The following is a 19,469-nucleotide window of genomic DNA, read 5'->3' as shown; positions in this document are numbered from 1 at the left end:
CTTTTTTTTTTTTTTTTTTGAGACGGAGTTTCGCTCTTGTTACCCAGGCTGGAGTGCAATGGCGCGATCTTGGCTCACCACAACCTCCGCCTCCTGAGTTCAGGCAATTCTTCTGCCTCAGCCTCCTGAGTAGCTGGGATTACAGGCACGTGCCACCATGCCCAGCTAATTTTTTGTATCTTTAGTAGAGACAGGGTTTCACCATGTTGACCAGGATGGTCTCGATATCTTGACCTCGTGATCCGCCTCCCAAAGTGCTGGGGTTACAGGCGTGAGCCACTGCGCCCGGCCGATTGTTTCTTTTGCTATGCAGAAGCTCTGGAGTTTAATTTGAGCCCATTTGTCTATTTTGGCTTTTGTTGCCAATGCTTTTTGGTGTTTTGGTCATGAAGTCCTTTCCTATGCCTATGTCCTGAATGGTTGTGCCTAGGTTTTCTTCTAGGGTTTTTATGGTGTTAGGTCTTATGTTTAAGTGTTTAATCCATCTGGAGTTAATTTTAATGTAAGGTGTCAGGAAGGGGTCCAGTTTCTGCTTTCTGCACACTGCTAGCCAGTTTTCCCAACACCATTTACTAAACAGGGAATCCTTTGCCCATTGCTTGTTTTTGTCAGGTTTGTCAAAGATCAGATGGTTGTAGATGTGTGGCGTTGCCTCCAAGGCCTCTGTTCTGTTTCATTGGTCTATATCTCTGTTTTGGTACCAGTATCATGCTGTTTTGATTATTGTAGCCTTGTAGTATCATTTGTAGTCAGGTGTCATGATGCCTCCAGCTTTGTTCTTGTTGCTTAGAATTGACTTGGCTATGTGGGGTCTCTTTTGGTACCATATGAAGTTTAAGGTGGTTTTTTTCCAGTTCTGTGAAGAGGGTCATAGGTAGCTTGATGGGGATAGCATTGAATCTATAAATTACTTTGGGCAGTATGGTCATTTTCACAATATTAATTCTTCCTAAACATGAGCATAGAATGTTTTTCCATCTGTTTGTGTCCTTATTTCCTTGAGCAGTGGTTTGTAGTTCTCCTTGAAGAGGTCCTTTACATCCTTTGTTATTTGTATTCCTAGGTATTTTATTCTCTTTGTAGTAATTGTGAATGGCAGTTCATTCTTGATGTGGCTCTCTTTAAGTCTGTTATTGGTGTATAGGAATGCTTGTAATTTTTGCACATTGATTTTGTATTCTGAGACTGCTGAAGTTGCTTATCTGTTTTAGGAGGTTTTGGGCTGAGGCGAAGGGGTCTTCTAGATAGACAATCATGTTGTCTGCAGATAGAGACAATTTGACTTCCTCCTTTCCTAATGGACTACCCTTTATTTCTTTTTCTTGCCTGATTGCTCTGGCTAGAACTTTTAATACTGTATTGAATAGGAGAGATTAGACAGGACATCCTTGTCTAGTGCCAGATTTCAAAAGGAATGCTTCCAGTTTTTGTCCATTCAGTATGATATTGGCTGTGGTTGGTCATAAATAGCTTTTATTATTTTGAAATACGTTCCATCAATACCTAGTTTATCAAGAGTTTTTAACATAAAGGGCTGTTGAATTTTGTTGAAGGCCTTCTCTGCATCTGTTGAGATAATCATGTGGTTTTTGTCTTTGGTTCTGTTTATGTGGTGGATTACATTTATAGACTTGCTTATGTTGAACCAGCCTTGCATCCCCAGGATGAAGTCTTCTTGATCATGGTGGATAAGCTTTTTGATGTGCTGTTGCAATCGATTTGCCAGTATTTTATTGAAGATTTTTGCATCTACGTTCATCATGGATATTGGTCTGAAGTTTTCTTTTTTTGTTGAGTCTCTGCGGGGTTTTGGTATCAGGATGATGTTGGTCTCATAAAATGAGTTGGGAAGGATTCCCTCTTTTTGGATTGTTTGGAATAGTTTCAGAAGGAGTGGTACCAGCTCCTCTTTGTATGTCTGATAGAATTCGGCTGTGAACCCATCTGAAGCTGGGCTTTTTTTGGTTGGTAGGCTCTTAATTGCTGCCTCAACTTCAGCTCTCATTATTGGTCTATTCAGGGTTTTGACTTCTTCCTGATTTAGGCTTGGGAGGGTGTAAGCATCCAGGAATTTATCCATTTCTTCCAGGTTTATTGGTTTATGTGCATAGAGTTGTTTGTAGTAATCTCTGATGGTGCTTTGTATTTCTGTGGAATCTGTGGTGATATCCCCTGTATTGTTTTTTATTTCATCTTTTTGATTATTCCCACTTTTTAAATTAATCTGGCTAGTGGTCTATTTTGTTGATCTTTACAAAAAACAAGCTGCTGGATTTGTTGACTTTTTGAAGTGTTTTTTGTATCTCTATTTCCTTCAGTTCTGCTCTGATCTTAGTTATTTCTTATCTTCTGCTAGGTTTTGAGTTTTTTTGATCTTGCTCCTCTCTCTCTTTCAATTTTGATGATAGGGTGTTGATTTTAAATCTTTCCTTGCTTCTCATGTGGGCATTTATTACTATAAATTTTCCTCTAGACACTGCTTTAAATGTGTCCCAGAGATTCTGGTACGTTGTGTCTTCATTCTTGGTGGTTTTGAAGAACATCTTTATTTCTTCCTTCATTTCATTATTTATCCAGTCAACATTCAAGAGCCAGTTGTTCAGATTCCACAAAGTTGTGCAGTTCCGAGTTAGTTTGAATTCTGAGTTCTAATTTGATTGCACCAAGGTCTGAGAGACTGTTTGCTATGATTTCTGTTCTTTTGCAATTGTTGAGGAGTGATTTACTTCCAATTATGTGGTCAGTTTTAGAGTAGATGTGATGTGGTGCTGAGGACAATGTATATTCTGTGGATTTGGGGTGGAGAGTTCTGTAAATGTCCAGTAGGTTTGCTTGGTCCAGGTCTGAGTTCAAGTCCTGGATATCCTTGTTAATTTTCTGTCTCGTTGATCTAATATTGACAATGGGGTGTTAAAGTCTACCACTATTATTGTGTGGGAGTCTAAGTCTCTTTGTAAGTCATTAAGAACTTGCCTTATATATCTGCGTGCTCCTGTATTGGGTGTATATATATTTAGGATTATTAGCTCTTCTTGTTGCATTGATCCTTTTACCATTATGTAATGCCCTTCTTTGTCTCTTTTGATCTTTGTTGCTTTAAAGTCCATTTTATCAGAGACTAGGATTGCAACTCCTGCTTTTTGTTTGCTCTCCATTTGCTTCATAATTCTTCCTCCATCTCTTTATTTTGAGCCTGTGTGTATCCTTGCATGTGAGATGGGTTTCCTGTATACAGAACACCGATGGGTTTTGATATTTTATCCAATTTGTCAGTCTGTGTCTTTTGATGGGGCATTTAGCCCATTTACATTTAAGGTTAATATTGTTATCTGTGAATTTGATCCTGCCATTTTGATGCTAGCTGGTTGTTTTGCCCATTAGTTGATGCTGTTTCTTCATTGTGTCGATGCTCTTTACCATTTGGTACATTTTTGGAGTGGCTGGTATTGGTTGTTCCTTTCTATGTTTAGTGCTTCTTTCAAGAGCTCTAGTAAAGCAGGCCTGGTGGTGATGAAATCTCTTAGCAATTGCTTGTTCAAAAAGGATTTTATTTCTCCTTTGCTTATGAAGCTTACTTTGGCTGGATATGAAATTCTAGGTTGAAAGTTCTTTTCTTTAAGGATGTTGAATATTGGCCCCCACTCTCTTCTGGCTTGTAGGGTGTCTGCAAAGCAATCCACTGTAAGTCTGATGGGCTTCCCTTTGTGGGTAACCTAACCTTTCTGTCTGGCTGCCCTTGGCACTTTTTCATTGATTTCAACCCTGGTGAATCTGCCAATTATGTGTCTTGGGGTTGCTCTTCTTGAAGAATATCTTTGTGGTGTTCTCTCTATTTCCTGGACTTGAATATTGGCCTGCCTTGCTAGGTTGGGGAAGTTCTCCTGGATAATATCCTGAAGAGTGTTTTCCAGCTTGGATTCATTCTCTCCCTCACATTCAAGTACACCTATCAAACGTAGATTAGGTCTTTTCACATGATCCCACATTTTTTGGAGGCTTTGTTCATTTGTTTTTACTCTTTTTTCTTTAATCTTGCCTTCTCATTTTACTTCATTGAGTTGATCTTCAGTCTCTAATATCCTTTCCTCTGCTTGGTTGATTTGGCATTGAAACTTGTGTATGCTTCATGAAGTTCTCGTGTTGTGTTTTTCAGCTCCATCAATTATTCATTTATATTCCTCTCTAAGCTCTTTATTCTCATTAGCATTCATCAAACCTTTTTTCAAGGTTCTTAGTTTCTTTGCATTGGGTTAGAACATGTTCTTCTAGCTCAGAGAAGTTTGTTATTACCCACCTTCTGAAGCCTGTTTCTGTCAATTCATCAGACTCATTCTCCATCCAGCCTTGTTCCTTTGCTAGTGAGGAGTTGTGATTTCATGGAGGAGGAGAAGTGTTCTGGTTTGGGGTGTTTTCATCCTTTTTACACTGGTTTCTTCTCATCTTTGTGGATTTATCTACCTGTGGTCTTTGTAGTTGGTGACTTTCAGATGGGGTCTCTGAGTGGACGTCCTTTTTATTGATGATGAAGTTAATTCTTTTGTTTCTTAGTTTTCCTTCTAACAGTCAGGCCCCTCTGCTGTAGGACTGCTGGAGGTGCACTCCAGACCCTGCTTGCCTGGGGATCACCTACAGTGGCTGCAGAACAGTAAGGGTTGATGCCAGTTTCTTCTTCTGTTATCTTTGTCCCAGAAGGAGACCCACCAGATGTAAGGCTGAGCTCTCCTTTATTAGGTGTCTCTTTGTGTATATGGGGGTCAGGGAGCTGCTTGAGGAGACAGTCTGTCCCTTATAGAAGCTCAAGTGCTAAGCTGTGAGCTCCGTTGTTCCATTTAGAGCTGCTGGGCAGGTACATTTAAGTCTGCTGCAGCAGATCTCATAACTGCCTTTTTTTCCCAGGTGCTCTGTCCTGGAAAGCTGGGGCTTTATTCATAAGTTCCTGATGGGCTGCCAGCTTTTTTCAGAGATGCCCTGCCCAGCAACGAGGTAGCCTAGTCACAGTATGCTGGCAGAGTTGTTGCTGAGCTGCTGTGGGCTTTGCCCAGCTGCTGTGGGAACTTCCTTGCAATTTTGTTTATAGAGGTATAGTTAGAACTGCCTTGATAATGGTGGTCTCCCTCAGTAATGGCAGATTGTCTCTGTAATGCAGACTGCCTCGGTAATGATGGATTGTAATGGTGGAATGAATGCCTCTGTAATGGTGGACTGCCTCAGTAACGTCGTACTGCCTCAGTAGTGTTGGACTGCCAGGCTAATGGCAGATGCCCTTACCCCGCACAGAGATGAGTTCAGCTGTGCTTGCTGTGAAACTCTCAATTCAGAGCAGTTCAGATTGCTGGTCTTTGTGGGGGTGGGACCGGCTGAACCAGATCACCTGGCTCCCCGTTTCAGCCCCCTGTTTTTCAGTTGAACGGGTGACTCTGTCTCCCAGGCGTTCCAGTTGCCAGTTGAAACAGCGCCCGGATTTGTGTGAGTTTTTGTGCAGAGACCCACTGTGCTGGCTGAAACAGCCATGCTGGAGACTGGCGGCACTTTTCCGCCCAGGAATCTCCTGATCTGTGGGCAGTAAAAGTTTGTTTGGAAATGTGGTGATTACACACCCTCTGTGTTTTCGCTGGGAACTGCAATCTAGAGCTGTTCCTGTTCGGCCATCCTATTTAAGGTTTTCTTTACTGAGCAGGTTTCCTATTGAGAGGTCTAATTGATGGGTCAAATGCAAGCATTCCATGGAGTCATGCTGTGACTGAGCGAGGTGGTCACTGATATATCCACATGGTCCATGTGGGATCTGCAGCCCCCGCCATGAGGTCAATGGCAGCCTGGATGGTAGGACTGGACTTCGTGTTTGCCCACTCTTTTGCTGGTCTCTGTGGAAGGTAGCTCTCTGGACCGTATGACAGGCACCACACATCCCACCACGCCGGTGTAGCCGCGTTTGCTCCTGGACTATGAATTTCTTAAAGGAAGGGATTGTTTTGTTCATTCTTATTTCCCTGCTGCTTAAGTTTATACCTGGCCAAAATAATAATAGCTGTATAGTGTGTACTGTGAGATAGCATACCTGCTTCTAATCTTGGGCCTTCTGAAGGAATTTTTGTTTTTAGCTCTGCCCTAGATATTTAGAACTGAAACCCTCATATAAAGTGCTATTGTGCTATATGGATAAGAAGCAATGTTATATTGACGTTTTAATATCAGTAAGGCATACTTTTTTGTTAGGTTTGAAAGTTAGTCTTTGTGTGAAAAGGTAGGAGGAATATTATGTTTTTAAGGACTTCTGGTTCTTGTAATAATGATTTGAAATTTATTCAAATATTGATTAGAGGTATAAAGCATTCCATATAGACTTTTTTAAGGTATTGTTTGCTTAATGCTATAAACTATAGCTTTGTTAACACTATAGTTTTTATAAAGTCAGTCTCAGAGTTTGTGTATCCTTTTAGAATTTTTTGACACTTATACAGCAGTTTGATTTCTATGTAATAGAAATCATATTTAGATGGAAAACTCAAATTTCTTCTAGTTTAATTTTAGTCTCTGAATGTGATTGTTACTTTTTCTTTAAAAAAATTTTTTAAAAATAACTGGTCTGAAGTGACATGTCTTTCTGATATACCAGACATTATATTCTGCCTTCTATTCTATCTTTGCAACAGATTTATTTGAAAATGCCTATGGGTCTTCAATGAAGAGAAGAGAATCTGAAGATCTGAAAGATAATATTGAATTCAGAGGTCACAAGCCACTTAACAGCATCACTGTTTCAAAGAAACGCAATTGGCTATATCAGAGTACTCTGAGATCTCTTAATCTGGAAGAAGAAAATAAGAAATGCCAAGGTAGAAGTCATTTATCTATCTCACCTGTGTCTCTACCCAAACATCAGCTATCACAGTCTTTCCTCAAATCATCTGAAGAGTACTGTACACATATGGTATGTAATGCTACAAACTCTTCATTATCGAAAAACTGTTCTTTAGATTTTAATGAAGAAAATGATGCAGATGATGAAGGAGAAATATGGTACAACCCCATTCCTGAGGATGATGACCTTTGTATATCAAGCGCCTTGAGTTTTGGTGAGGCAAACTCTGCTGTTCTGAAGCTCCCTGCTGTCAGTTTGAGCATATTGTCTGGCAGTGACCTTATGAAAGCAGAGCAATATACTGAAGACTCGCTGTGCTCTTTGGAATATACAGGTGATATTCGGACTACACAGTCAAATGGAATGAATCCTGTAGATCCTACCCATTCCACAGAATTTGTGCAGCAGTACAAACAAAGGCCAGGATACAAGACACAAGAAGGTATAATGGTGGAGGACAGTCTCATCTTGAAATCTCGTTTTGCAGGTAAAAATGATCATTTACCTGTCTTTTCTTTTTTCTTCCATTTTTTTAGTTATTTGATAGTAGCTAAAACTATATAAAAGATGTCTGTTACATTTACGTTTTTTCTTGTGAAGTGAATATATTTTTATGAAAATAAAACTCAAAAAGGTTTCACATTTTAACATACATGCTGGTTTGATTGTTACTATCACAGTATCACAGACTTGATTTTTATTTTAATTTTTTGAGAAGGGATCTCATTCTGTCACCCAGGATAGAGTGCAGTGGCACAATCATGGCTTATCGCAGTCTTGACCTCCAAGCTCAGGTGATCCTCCAACCGCAGCATCCTGAGTAGCTAGGACTGCAAGTGCCTGCCATCATGCCCAGCTAATTTTTGTAGAGACAGGGTTTTGCCATGTCGACCAGGCTGGTCCTGAATTCCTGACCTCAAGCCATCCACCCACCTTGGCCTCCCAAAGTGCTGGGATTATAAGCGTGAGCCATTGTTCCTGTCCACAGACTTGATTTAATAATCCGTTGTGCTTTAATATATTGACCTTTAAAATAGTAATTGCTGTTCTAATAGTTGAAAGCAAGGAATCATAGGGAGTTGAAGAAAAAGTAAGTCTTATTTTGCTTCATTGACTCATTCATTCACACCTGGCCTGGCCACAGCTGGAAAGTTTTATTTTTAGTGTACTAGTGGTGATTAGTCGTGTTTTTTATGCCTACATTTCCTCATGAGCAAAGGAAAGAGAGAAGTAAAAAAGAAATGAGAAGTAGAAGTAAGGACCTTGCAAATAGGTTATGGAACTGAAAGATGAAGTAATTGAAGTTTTATGTATATTAGGTTGACCATCTGAAATTGATGACATTCAAAAGTTTTTGATCTGCAAAAATTGCCTTTAATCTTTTGATAGGTTTCTTTTAGTCCCAGTACTACCCAGGAAACAGAAAATAAGGCACATTTGCTTGCAAATATCAAATGTAGAATAGAAAGCAGTTCTATTTTATATCAAGTCATTTTAATTTATAGAATTTCAAATGATGCAGAATATTTAAATATGTGGGGTATAGGAGATACTATCAGTGCCTTGTTTTATATCCCTTGGGTTTTATTACTTACTGTTTAAATGGGCGAAGACTATTTCCAGCCACTAACACCTTCATTTCTGCTTGAGGACTTTGAAGGTTTAGAGAATCTTTCTGTGGTGCAGCCTGGGAGTGCCTCTCAACCAGTGACTGACAAGAGCTGGTATAGAACTACCCCAGCTCCCTCATCGCTTGGGCGAAATAATTCTGAGTTTATATTCTATGTTGTTTCCCAGAGTTTTCTCATGAGGTCAAGCTCCAGTTGCCCATAGTGATAACAGACTTGGTAATTCTGCTTGAATTTTCCCCTGAATTTTCTCAACTCTCTCACTGATGTTTCTGTACTTTGCAAATAAACTACTTGCATTTGAATCCTTTTCTCAGGGACATAGGAAGGTGGAGTAAATATATATTAAGAGAAAAAGCAAGTTCCAAAACAATGTGTACTGTATGATGGCAATTTTGAAAGAAAGCTGAAAGCTGTACTGGAAATGTTAAGGTTTTTGTTTATTTGTTTTTATTTTTTTCTGGGTGTTGAGACAGAAGGTAATTAAATTTTTTTCTTTGTGCATTTCTAATTGTAGGCTAATTCTCCAGAGCGAATGTGTGCTTCTTTTGTAATCTGGATAGGGGTAGAAATAAGTACTATATAAAATAGTAATTTGGAATGTAGATTTCGATCACGGTGGGGTGATAGGGAAGGCTATAGTATCAGATAGCAAAGTGTATGGAATAGTTCAGAGAAGGCAAGAGAGTATAAGGATAAGAGCAAAGATAGAAAGTTGGTGTCCGTGATGTGACACACACCTTGATTTAAGTGACTGTCCTTAAACTTTTTTAAAAAAAATATTTGTGGCAAATTGTAAAGCTGGGAAGACTAACAGATATTTTTTTAAAAACACAACTTAAAAGTATAGTATATCTGGTTTTTTTACTGTCTGCTTTTTTACTGTCATTCTTCTTGTAAATATAGATTTAAAATATTTATAATTATAAAATATAAATATATAATTATAAATATAAAATATTTGTAATATTTAATATTGTAAAATATATAATTATATAATTAACATATTTTTTGGTCAAAAATCCTAAATTGACCAAAGGAAATATTTAGACAGTTTGTATGTTTATAAGTCATCCTTTGTTGTTGTTTTATTTTGGTAGAAAGGTTACCTAAAGTAATTTTTTTTTTAAGCAATATTGGCAGAGAAACTGGCAAGGAAAATGGTTGAATTTCAAAATTATTTTTGATTGGAGAATTGGAAAGCTAATTCATCTTAACACAATTATGACTTTTTTTCCCTTATTAACATCCAGATAGATACGTATCTTTTTTTTTTTTTTTAAGACAGGGTGTTGCTGTGTTTCCCATGCTGGAATGCAGTGGCACGATCACAGCTCACTGTAGCTTCTTGGCCTGGGAAATACTCGACCTTCCTGGCTCAAGCAGTCTCCCCACCTCAGCTCCCCTAGTAGCTGGGACTATAGCACACCACTGCACATGGTAATTTTTTGTATCTTTTGTAGACATGGGTTTTTGCCATGTTGTCCATGCTGGTCTTGAACTCCTATCAGCCTCAGCCTCCCAAATTAATGGGATAACAGTGAGCCACCATGATATATATGTATCTTTCATCTAGTTGCAATCATAGTGGACTTTATTTTTGGTTTTTCTGATTTTCACTTGGTATCTTCATGTTGCATTGTTACATGTAGAGTAATATTATTGTTTCTCAAGCATTGTAGCACAGTATTTAACTGTTGATGTGCCCTAATCTGTTTGACTGCTTCTTTAATGTTAAGTGTTAATAGATTGTTTCCAGAGCTATTGCAGTGATCTTCATCATAATATTTTTTGCTTCATTCAGATCAATTACCAGTATCATCACTTGGTGTTTATGGCTGGTAATTATTATTGTTAATTTCTATATTGCATTTTCTACAAAGTTTGCCAGTTTACAAGGCAACTAACAATTGGTTAGTTAATTCATTTATTCACTAAATATTGAGTTCCTATTATGTATCAGTTATTGTTCTAGGTGCTGAAGGAGTATGCCAGTTTCACTCAACTCCAACCTAGTTCATAAATTTATAGTTAAAGATTTTTATTTTATACATTATTTTTAAAGATAGCATGTGATTTGATTAGTAGAGTTGTAGTGTAATTTTAAGCAATTGTGGAATTTGGTAATATTTTGGTTCTTGGGTTTTATAAAAACAAAGCATTTTGGTTTCATAAATTTAGTCTTATCCGCAGTAGAAGTTGCTATCATGTATAGTATTTCATTTTAATAATTAGTTAAGGACTTCAGTAAAAATTACTTATGTAAAAATAGTCAAATTTTAAATATGATAATGTATTAAATCTAAAGCAATTTAATATACTGGATAGCTTTTTTAGGCTGTGATAAAATAGACAAATTAATGTTTGTAGACTAAAGCAGGACTCTGATTAACTCTATAATGTTTTAGACTTGTAAGCCAATAGAATTGTGCTATAATTTTGGTACAAAGGGACGCTTTATCCAGTTTATCAAACACCCATTTTCTATTAGCTTTACTGGAAAAGCCCTGTAGGCATACTTAAAATAGTTTTTTTCTCTATAAAGAAACTACTTATTTGTCATTGGGACACATAGGGGTGGAGGGAGAATATTAGTACTTTTTAAAGGTCATTTATTGATTTTTAAAATGAATAAAGACTTCTCATTTTAATTGTGAAATGCTGTGTTACATACATTAGCTTTTAATGTGAGATTATTAGATCTTCTATAAGAAATAGACAAAGTTTGAAAAATTGAATTTTAAATAGTTGGGATAATGCAGTAGTCTGCCTGAATATAGTGATGAAGTTGACCTGAATTTTTAATGAAGTCTCCCCATTTTAATGAAATAAGGGAAGAATTTTTGCCCATGTGAGAGCTTGTTTAGTTGATGGTTTATAAAATAAGAATAAAAGTAGAAATCAAAACATACTGGTTTATAATGTATTTTTCTATTTCTTTTTTAAGGCTCTGGGATCCTGGCTGCTACAAATAGTACTGAATTGGAAATTATAGGACCATCTTCTCCAAATCCTAGCCCTGTGAAAAAAGGCAGTTCAATTAATTGGTCTTTGCCAGATAAAATAAAATCTCCACGAACTGTGAGGAAACTTTCCGTGAAAATGAAAAAGTTGCCAGAATTTAGCCGAAAACTAGGCGTTAAGGGAACACTGAATTATATAAACAGTCCAGATAATATTCCTTCTTTGTCTAAATATAACTGTCGAGAAATTCATCATACTGATATTCTGCCCTCTGGAAACACAACCACGGCTGCTAAGAGGAATGTTATAAGCCGATACCATCTTGATACCAGTGTATCTTCTCAGCACAGCTACCAGAAGAAAAACTCTATGAGTTCTAAGTATTCCTGCAAAGGTGGTTACCTCAGTGATGGAGACTCACCTGAACTTATAACTAAAGCTAGCAAACATGGATCTGAAAACAAATTTGGAAAAGGAAAAGAAATAATTTCAAATAGTTGTAGCAAGAATGAAATAGACATTGATGCTTTTAGGCATTATAGCTTTTTTGATCAACCTAAGTGTTCACAGTACATATCTGGGCTCATGAGTGTACATTTCTATGGTGCTGAGGATTTAAAACCACCTCGGATAGATTCAAAAGATGTCTTTTGTGCAATTCAGGTAGATTCAGTAAACAAAGCAAGAACAGCTTTGCTCACATGTCGAACAACATTTTTAGACATGGATCACACTTTCAACATAGAAATTGAAAATGCACAACATTTGAAACTAGTAGTATTCAGTTGGGAACCAACTCCAAGAAAAAATCGAGTTTGTTGTCATGGAACTGTTGTTCTTCCCACCTTATTTAGAGTGACAAAGACTCATCAATTGGCTGTCAGACTTGAACCTAGAGGTCTTATTTATGTAAAAGTGACTCTTATGGAACAGTGGGAGAATTCTCTTCATGGACTAGATATAAATCGAGAACCAATAATATTTGGAGTTGATATTCGAAAAGTTGTAGAGAAAGAAAATCTAGGACTGATGGTGCCACTTCTGATACAGAAATGTATTATGGAAATTGAAAAGAGAGGCTGTCAGGTATTATCTCACTATGGGGTACTAAAGGGATACTACCTCCTTTATTGACTGATTAATTGCTTGTAAGTCTTGGGGGAAGGAATTAAAGGTAATGTAAAAAAATCAGATTTAGATATTTTACCATTCCTATTTTTTATTTTTATTCCATTACTTTTAGGGTGTAATTTATAACTTGACTCATGTTATCAATTATTTAGAACATGCTAGATGATTCCATAATTTATATTGCAACATAGACCTTCATGGGTCTTGTAATTAGATATCAGGATTGCTTCAAAATGTCATTCCAAGGAAAAGTCAGATCTGATAACATAGGCAAAGGATATTAATCTGAGGTATAAGTAATTGTTTATACTAATTTTTGTGATACATATTAAGACTAAAAATTATTACATTGAGTTATTTCTGCCTTCGTACTATCTGAATTTATAATATTGGTTAAAAAGATAAGTTAAAAGACAACAAGAATAAATATAAAATCAGAACTATTTAATAAGTTTAGGCTTAACATGGAAACTATATAAGCAGTATAAGTTAATGGAATTTTGCATTAAGATGCAGAATACCTGGATTCTGTTTTCTTCTCCATTATTACTTAGCTGTGTCATGTTGGGCAAGTCATTTAATCTCTGTGGGTCTTACTTGCTTATATCTATAAAAATAGATGGAGTGGCCAGGCATGGTGGCTCACACCTGTAATCTTGGCACTTTGGGAGGCTGAAGTGGGCAGATCACCTGAGGTCAGGGGTGATCTCTACTAAAAATATAAAAATTAGTGTGGTATGGTGGCTCATGCCTGTAATCCCAGCTACTCGAGAGGCTGAGGCAGGAGAATCGCTTGAACCCAGGAAGTGGAAGTTGCAGTGAGCCCAGATGTACTCCAGACTGGGTGCTATAAGTGAGAGTCTGTTGCCAAAAAAAAAAAAAAAAAAAAAAAGATGGAGTAGCTTCCTAAAGCTAAGAACACATCTGAACTATTGAAACTTCCTCCTTTCCAGGCCCCCAGTGGGGTTGGATGAAACTTCTAACTCAAGATACATGATTCTGTCTCCAGTTTATGTTGTCTTTGTGTGAGTGAGACCTTTACTTTTCCAATCTAACTTTTGGTTAATTATTTTTCTTTCTTAATATTGTTTTTTTGCTTTATCTTTTTTTTTTTTTTAAGTAATGAGTATAGCGTTCAGAGATTATGCAAACTTAAAAATAATTATTAAACAAAGTTTTATGGTTGAATATTAAAATAAGTAACTCAAATGGCACTGTATTTTTACAGTCTATTTTCTGAAATATTTAGAAACAGCAGGTAAAAAAAGACTGTTATCACTCTAAGTGCCAAGAAAACATTTTTAGCAATGCTTTTCATTTTTATTTAGAACTGTACTTTTAAAAGATGTTTTTGTTTTGTCTCCCCTGCTTCTTTCTCTCCGTGACTTGGGCCCTACCCCTACCCCCAACAGAGAGAGGCTTATTGTGCTTGTATTTTATAGACTGGCATACTGCTTAAATTTTGTTTACCCTTTTAGTAATTATTCTTGTTATTTTTTTTGTAACTATGAAAATAGGCTTTGATAGTGATACAAAATTAGTTTGTGGCAGGGGTCTTTGCATCTTCAAAATGCTTTGAATGCTACTACTACCCATCTCCTGCTTAGAATGGGAAAAATTACTATGGAGATTATACTCATGGTCTGTCATTCATAGAGGCATTGAGCATGTACTTAAAGAGTTTGATTCAAGAACTGAGCATCTGAAAGTAGGGATATATCCTAAAATATCTTTTCCTTGAAGTACCTGTATTAGATCTTCCTTTCTTTATTCATCTTTTTAAAGATTGTATTTGTGATTTCAACTTTTGGGGGTAAAAATATTCCATAAATTTATTGTGTACCCATTAAATAGTATTTCTTTTAAGTTGTTCTAGGCTCATCATCTTTTCAAGTTTAAGGGGATACATTGTTTTTATGATACTTTATACACTTAAATGTGCTCACACCAGCAGGGCTATAAAATCAAGTTTGTTTCTTCTATTGTGGTAGCATTTCCTTTGACCCTGTTTAACATTTTAGTTTTATTTTCTGGACCATATACGTTTCTCCTGTGTCTTTCTTGAGATGATGTGACCAGCATAACTCATGCCATTCTCAATGTGAATGCATCATGAATGTGGTAAGAGTAGGAAATTTGAATTTTTTCCCTAGTATATTTCTTGGTTTCCCATATTATCTTTATCCTTCTGAATGTAGCAGCACCTTGCATTATCATCTCTTGGAAATAGTTTTAGGTTCTTTACTATCTTTCAGTTAATACCTATAGCTTATCATCTCAAATATTTTAGATAATATTTCCCTGTAGCTATTATTGACACTTTCTCATATTGAGACCCACCTTCTAGATAGTGTACTCTATCAGTTGTTTAATGAGTAAGAAGAGATTAGTGTCATAAGTAAACCCGGAAATCTCATTTGTATACTTCTTACTCTAGATCATTTATTACATTTTACAGTGATTCCTAGTTCAAATTCTTGAGGATTACTTTTACTTTATTCTCTCTTGAAGTAGTTTCTTCATAATTTTTCCTTCAATTCAAAGTGACTGAGCTTTCTAAATAGTCTTAGATGTAGAAGTATGGCTGACAACCACTTATTCTCCCTAAGTTTTTTTGAAGGTTTATTCTTTCACAGAACTTTGATAGCTTGATCAGGCATGTTTTCTCTTTACAGATATCATGTTTATTTATTGTCAGTAAATTTATAGTGAATATCTTAGGACTTAATATTTTAGAACCTGTATGACTAAGTGTTTAGAAACAAATCTTTTCAATGTAGGTTGGTGGGATGGGTAGTGTCGGTACATCTTATATAAACTTTGAAGTAGAAGTTTTATTTTATGTTTAATGTATTATTTTAAATTTCCTCCATCACTTTATAATCAATTAATCTGACAACTTAAAAAAAAAAAACCTAGGTTTGCTTCTGTGTCTTCCTGAGAATCTTTTTTCTTAAAAAGCTTTATATCAATAGTATACTAGAACCATATTTCAACTATATACTTATTTTAAGGGTAAAAGAAACAGTGAGTTTTAAAGAGATTAAATAACTTGCCCAAATTCATGAAGCAAGGAGTGGGGCTTTATGACTCCAAAATCCTTGTTCAGTGTCTGTGCTGTACTACTTCAGTCTAGAACAAAAGATGTGAAAGGGCGCACATGGTTGGGGTGTGGCATTCTTGATTGGGGATATAAAACTGAAAAGAAGGGATTGTGTTTTGCTTAAGATAGGTAGTCAGCATTACCTAACTCATAATGTAATGTTTGAATTTAAATAAAAGAATAGGATATTTTTATTAAACTAGTTAACATAGTGTATAATAAGATTTTAAAAGGTATATTTGAGGTATTTTAAATTAAATCCCATCAGAACATATTTGATTGCAATATTTATGTGATTTATAATGTACTTATATTTTCCCTTTATCAAATTTACCATAATGTGGCCATAATTTTATTCCTAGGTAGTAGGCCTATATCGATTATGTGGTTCGGCAGCAGTCAAGAAAGAACTTCGAGATGCTTTTGAGAGAGATAGCAAAGCTGTTGGTCTGTGTGAAAACCAGTACCCAGATGTAAATGTAATAACAGGTAATAAATAGATTTTCTTTTATGTACTCATTCTGGAAAGACTACGTCTGCCAGAATGATAACTGAACTATGTTGGTAGCTGAAATTTAATTTGTTTTTATTCTGAAGTCTGTTCTTCCTTCACAAACATTACTTACTGTGTTATTTTATATGGGAAGGTATTAAGCTATGCTCCCTTGCCCTCAACAGCTGACATGATGAAGGGAAGTAAGACCTAATTTAAATTAGCTGTACTAACTAGCAGAAAGAAAAAGGTACCTTCATAGAGGGATAAATAAAATGCCTTGGGAACTGAGTTTGACTGGTGCTTAGGTGATATAGAGGGTATTGACTATCTGGTTAGAGAATTTAAATTTATTTACTAGCCAGAGGGGATCCATTAAAATGTTTTTGAGTAGGGGAATGATATCATTAGAGATTGTTTTCGGGAATATTAATCAGGCAACTCTATGTGATGGATGGAAATTCGAAGAGACCAGAGGAAGGAAAACCAATTAGAAAGCCTTGGCAGTAGTCCAAGCAAAGCGGTAGTAAGAGCTAAAGGGGCTTGTAGCAGTAGAAATAGGAAGGAGTAGAATTGAAAGGAGGTGGAAAGGGAGGAAGCCCGGAGAGATGTGACTTTGAGACCTGGTTGATTGGGTACCATTAGCAGAAACAAGATAGTTTCAAAGAGAGCTATGGCTTTTGGTGGGGAAGACTGGAGAAAGTTTATGAATTGGGTTTTGGATATTTAGAATTTGAAGTGCTAAGTAGGAGATCTAAATGGGCAGATCAAGGAAAGTTGAAACTGCTCATCTGCAGCTAACAAGAGGACGCAGTAGAATTTGCAGAATCTCTTATTTAACTAAGTGGGATTATAATTCAAAGTATGGTATTGGAAATATACTTCTATTACCCCTGAAAGATAGGAGTGGAAAGAGGGTCATTGGCATATATGTGTAGTTAAAGTCATGTAATTGTCCATAAAGTTTGAAAAGACAAGAACTTTAGGAGTCTCCAAACTTTGGAGGCAGGCAAAGAAAGAAGAAACACCTAAAGAGATTGAGAGCAAAGGAGTCAGAAAGTTTGGGAAATAAGAGACAGCAGAGATTAAGCAAAGGTGCGATGCAGTCATTATATGGGGAGATTATTTAAGATGAGAAAAGAAAAGGGCCTTTGAATTTGGCCACTAAGAAATAACTCATAAACTTATTGGTAATCTTCAGGAGCAACTGGTTTATAATAATTCCATATTTGTTTTTTTTTGTTTTACTTTTTTTAATATGGAAGTTTTCAAGCATATGCAAAAGTAGATAAATCCTCTCTGTTTATTGCCTGGTTTGCATAATATCAACACATGAACAGACTTGTCTCATTCATCCCCGCATTTAATTCTTCTCAGCCCTGGATTATTTTGAGAAAATTTCAGATGTATCCTTTCATTTATAGATGCTTCAGTGTGTATCTCCAGATCTTCTGTGTATTTTGATAGTTCTTTCTCCTCTCTACTGACAGCTGCCATTTTTTTTCTTGCTATAATGGGTTTATTTTTCTCTTACAGCTTGCTTTCTTATTTTTACTCACAATTAATTGTTTGGGTGAAAATTTGAGGAAGGTTCATCTTGTACATATTTAAGAAGAGAATTTTGTTGGTGGAAATCTTTAAAGCTTACTTTTAGGATTGAGGCTTTCTGAATAATTGAGGTTGCCACCCTTTGAGTGCTGAATGACTGTATTTTCATAGAGTATTTAATATATAATTCTTGGATAACCAAAACTTTGATTCAAACATTTTAATACTAAGATAAAACAAACAGTCACTTTTCTTCTTATATATTTTAGCAAATCAGAAATAATGGTTCCTGGCTGGGCACGGTGGCTCAGGCCTGTAATCCCAGCACTTTGGGAGGCTGAGGTGGGTGGATGACGAGGTCAGGAGTTCGAGACCAGTCTGGCCTAATGGTGAAACCCCGTCTCTACTAAAAACACAAAAAAATTAGTCAGGCATGGTGGCACATGCCTATAGTCCCAGCTACTCGGGAGGCTGAGGCAGAAGCATTGCCTGAACCCAGGAAATGGAGGTTACAGTGAGCCAAAATCGCACCACTGCACTCCAGCCTGGGCAACAGAGACTCCATCTCAAATAGTAATAATGGTTCCTTTTAATTTTTATAAAGGAAGAGATAGGTGTATTTCTATGGAAAATTAAGATACCTGAAAAAGAAATGGAATGTTCTTTACTTGTTAATGTTCTAATTAACAAATCAGCAAAAGACTCATTTCATGAATCCTTGAAAGAAAAGTTTTATAAATACAAAATTCCAGGAAAGTACACTCTATAAATAAAAATAAATATCATCTTGGTGAAGCTTTGTCCTATAAATAAAAATTATGTTAACATGTATAATTTTAAAAGATGAAATGAAGAAAGGGTTCCTAGTTTTGGAAAATGGCAGCATATGCAGAAGATAGGAACAATAGGTCAACGAATATTAGATTTAAGTAAAATTGAGAGTTTCTATAATTTATAAATTGGATATTTTTTGGCTCTAGTCTTTATACTTATTCCATTTGGGTAAAGCTGTTTTTCAGAAGAATTTTAGAGCTATTTGTTTTCTTGATAAAGCCAATAAAATGATTTAAGATTTATTTCAAAAATATCATTGGAATTGCATGACACAGGTTGTCATGACTCAAAATAAAGGGTATTGTTGATTTGAGGAGTTGGCCAGTGACAGTATTGCCTCATGTGTTTGTTCCTCATGAGCTCACATTTCTGAGTGAACTTTGAAATAGAATTAATAGTTCAGTAGGTCTAAAAAATGAGAAACTAATGAAGCAAGTGACAGATTTTGTTCACAGTTTAATGTGTTTTTAGTAGTTGGTTTGTCTGGAGCATAGAATGAAATACTCCAGACAAACCAGTTTTTAAGAAATCAAATACAAAATTTTAGGTATGAAGTTCATTCATAATTCTTTTATATTTGTTTGTTTGTTTTTTGAGAGGTTAGTCTCACTCTGTAGCCCAAGCTAGAGTGCAGTGGCACAACCTCTGCCTCTGGGGCTCAAGTGATTCTTGTGCTACAGCCTCCCGAGTAGCTGGGACTACAGGCCTGCGCCACGGTGCCTAGCTAATTTTTTATATATTAGTAGAGACAGGGTTTCACCGTGTTGCCCAGGGTGGTCTTGAACTCAGGAGAGCCTCCCACTGCAGCCTCTTAAAGTGCTGGGATTATAGGCATGAGCCACCACACCCACCTATTCATAATTTTTTATAGGGCTTATAACCAAAGAACAGAGAAGACTATTTAAA

At 36.3% G+C, this 19,469-nt stretch overlaps 1 protein-coding gene across 4 annotated transcripts in view; it reads left to right on the top strand.

Annotated features, from left to right (window-relative positions):
- SYDE2 (synapse defective Rho GTPase homolog 2) overlaps window positions 1-19,469 on the top strand; it is a 50,138-nt gene that overhangs the window by 10,997 nt on the left and 19,672 nt on the right. For all 4 annotated transcript variants that reach the window (XM_009001611.5, XM_002751023.6, XM_009001612.5 and 1 more), the window contains exons 2-4: window positions 6,654-7,349; window positions 11,438-12,540; window positions 16,051-16,177. In XM_009001611.5, coding sequence (XP_008999859.3) covers window positions 6,654-7,349; window positions 11,438-12,540; window positions 16,051-16,177 — 1,926 coding nt within the window. The remainder of the gene's footprint in view (window positions 1-6,653; window positions 7,350-11,437; window positions 12,541-16,050; window positions 16,178-19,469) is intronic.

The sequence above is a fragment of the Callithrix jacchus genome, chromosome 7, assembly GCF_049354715.1.
Source record: "Callithrix jacchus isolate 240 chromosome 7, calJac240_pri, whole genome shotgun sequence".
Classification (NCBI taxonomy): domain Eukaryota; kingdom Metazoa; phylum Chordata; class Mammalia; order Primates; family Cebidae; genus Callithrix; species Callithrix jacchus.
Note: the sequence above shows the minus strand (reverse complement) of the source record. Positions and strands in the feature narration are given on the sequence as shown.